At 33.2% G+C, this 3,173-nt stretch overlaps 1 protein-coding gene across 1 annotated transcript; it reads right to left on the bottom strand.

Moving 5' to 3' along the window:
• LOC18612424 (thymidine kinase) lies at positions 359 to 1,818 on the bottom strand. Its single transcript, XM_007049212.2, has 4 exons — positions 1,446 to 1,818; positions 1,184 to 1,328; positions 963 to 1,084; positions 359 to 859 (listed from the first exon to the last, which is right to left on the bottom strand). The coding sequence occupies exons 1-4, from the start codon at positions 1,571 to 1,573 to the stop codon at positions 571 to 573; spliced, it is 684 nt and encodes a 227-aa protein (XP_007049274.2). The 5' UTR covers positions 1,574 to 1,818; the 3' UTR covers positions 359 to 570.

Below are 3,173 nucleotides of genomic sequence, written 5' to 3'. Positions count from 1 at the left end.
AATGTTGAATATAAAGTTATACAACATGAATCATATGTTTTTTTTTAATGTATACTAAATTCATTTTTAATTATCATTTGATTTTTTTATACACCATTATTGTTAAAATTTATTAATTAGAACTTTGATAGATTTTGCTAGAATGTGAATAATAACATCCATTAAGATTCATGAAAAATATGAATATTCTGAAAGTCAATGTAAATATGGTTAATTAATTTAAATATTCCTATTACTATGTAAAATATTTCAATCATGCACTTTATTAGTACATATCATATTTTTCTTTTTAATTTTTTTTCTCAATCAAAACTATCATTAATAACAAAATTTGATTACATTAATATTAAGATGTATATAAACAAAAACAAATATAAATATTTTCCAAAAGTTTAAACATTATTTGCTCAGGCCAATAAAAAAAAATGTTGACCCCACAGCAATGCACGGGTCACATACAAGTTAAAATAAAAAAAAAGGGCAATAAACTAAACTAAAACAACAAGACCACCCCAAAATTTTTTTTTTCCAGATGACTTAGATGAATGCACTCTTGTCATAAGAATGTGATTAAAGAGCTGAAACAGCTGCTTCAACATGAGATGATGAGTCAGTCTGATGATGAAGTTTTCTTGATTCAAGCACCGTCCTGGCAGCTTCTACAACGGTTTGTCCATTGACATAATGCTGTCGACAAACAGGCATGTAAAGATCTGCTCCCCCAATCAATTCTGTCTTGGTCTCCTCTGTTTTCCTGAATGTGAAAAACGCCCTTTTCCCACACACTTCACATCTTGCTGTCAACTTTGTTATGGTATCTGCCAAAGGAATTATGTCCAGCACTGACCCAAAGCTCCTTCTGCTTATCAAATCAAATAATTACTATACAAATAAAAATTTGTATCCCCTACCAAATCATAACACTCTTGCAAAAAAGAAGAAGGGGTATTGTAAAGGTTGACCTCAAATAATCCGCATCTAAGCCGGCAACAATTACAGTTTTGCCATCTTGGTCGGCAGCTTCGCAGCAGAAATCATACAGATCTTCGAAAAACTGGGCCTCGTCTATACCAATTACATCCAGCTGCCACAAACACACACAACAATATTGTAAAATGTTAAACAAAATTGACATCTATAACTGTGTCAGTCTAAAAGTATAAACAAAAGATATGGAAATTACCTTTTCATAAGCATCTTCCCCGAGCTTCTGTCGAAACGACATGAGATCCGACGAAGCCCAACATGGGAATTTCACACCATCGTGAGTTACCACTGAATCAGTAGCGTACCTCGTATCCTTGCTTGATTTTATCAGTGCAATATTTCTATAATAAAGTTACAGAAAGAATGCAAATTAGGTTACGAAATGTCAAGCCACCAAGATCCCAACAGATAGGAACTAAAAAAGAAAATTATAATGACATAAGAAATTAGGAAAGCACCGGCCGTTGTTGCCTTCGAACATGATCCGACGGAGGAGACAGGTGGTCTTGCCGGCGAACATGGGTCCGATGATGACGTGGACCTCGCCGGAAACACGTTGGGAATGGGAGGATCCCACACGATCCATTGAGTTCGGAGAAATCGGAGGGTTGAAAGAGGCTATGGAATCGGGTAAACTTTGAGAAAATATGAGGAGATGTTGAGTTCTTTTTGGAGCAAAGCTTCAGCTTCAGCTTCAAAGTACAGTTAAATAGGCATATCTGGAAATATAAAATTGAAATAATTCGGAAATTTTGGAGGGTAATTTGGATTTGGGAGGGAAGGAGAGACGCATTTGAGGTGGAGCGAATTTGATTAGAGTAGGTAGTACAGAGTTTTCGTGAGCCTATAGGTGACGGAAGGTTTTGAGGATGCCACTTCAACCAACTTATCTGGTAGCCTTTTTCCGTGGGTCCCTCGTTAGTTTGTCTTTCTTAATTGGTGTTTTACTCTGGTTTAAAATGAACGATGGAGGGAAACGGGGAACGGTTATCCTTTTTTCATTCTACTTTTAGTAATTTATTTATCCGCCTTACTTGGTTCAAACTTTAAATGGGTGCGCACCGCATTATCGAGGAACTCCAATCAAAATTAGGGGGCCAATTGAGCCTTATGCTAGAAAAGTATATCTAACCATACAATGTTATTTCATTATTTTTTTTAATAATTTTAAAAAAATTTAATCTTAACTTTTTTTATAAAATAAATTGTTATGTAAACCTTTAACTTGCTTTCATATTTTTTTTTTGTATCTTGTTGAAAATTATATTCATTACAAATTAATTACAAATCATATACTCCTATATGTAGAAATGATATTTATGTTTTTATATTCGATGTCATATTAAATTTGTAGTTCTTGTGCTTTTCATGGATCGAAAACTAGTAACTATATATACTTGATGCATATTCTGTTGATAAAATGAAAATTACAAGGAATTATCATATGAGTAAACTAATTTAAATTCGGATTGATATTTGATGCATTATCAAGGTATAACTTTTATATACAATCAACTCATCAAAACGTATCACATCATTAAAAACAAAAATAAAAACTTATAAGATCTTAAAAATAAATATTAAAATGGTTTTAATGATTAAATGAATAAAAAATAAAATATTTTCACTTTTCTCTCCAAAATTTCTTTCGCGTCTTTTACTTTGAAATTTTTAGAAACTAAAATCTGAGTCTAATCAAATATGATATGATGGGGGTTGTAGCAAAGCTACGCTTTCATTGTCAAGGGTTTTAATTTCCAGGTATCAATCAAACATGTAATGTTTTTTGCATCCTTTTTCCTGAGCATCCAAGCACCAAATCCGACCATACAAGTTTTTGCATTCTTTTTCCTAAAAAGAAAGATCAAACTTGGGAGACTCAAATTTGGGGCATTCATCAGATATCGCTTGACCAACATGTTGCTCATCTTCAATCTTCACTGGCTTGACATGAAACTGAAAGGTTGAGTTTCTTTCAAGGCCTTCTTCACTTTGCCCAGACAAGAATTGAGCTGCATCAAATTCTCTCTCCACATCATTTTTTGTCATCAAATTTTATATTCTTTGAGTCCTGTAAACCATTGACTGATGATTGAATCGCATTATTTGATGGCTTGCAATTTAGATTGATGGAATGTTTAGAGTTTACACGGTCTCTTTCAACAAAAACCCGAAATCTTACATGC

This window comes from Theobroma cacao, chromosome 1 (assembly GCF_000208745.1).
Source record: "Theobroma cacao cultivar B97-61/B2 chromosome 1, Criollo_cocoa_genome_V2, whole genome shotgun sequence".
NCBI classification, from domain to species: Eukaryota; Viridiplantae; Streptophyta; class Magnoliopsida; order Malvales; family Malvaceae; genus Theobroma; species Theobroma cacao.
The sequence above is the reverse complement of the archived record's forward strand: the minus strand, read 5'-3'. Positions and strand labels throughout refer to the sequence as shown.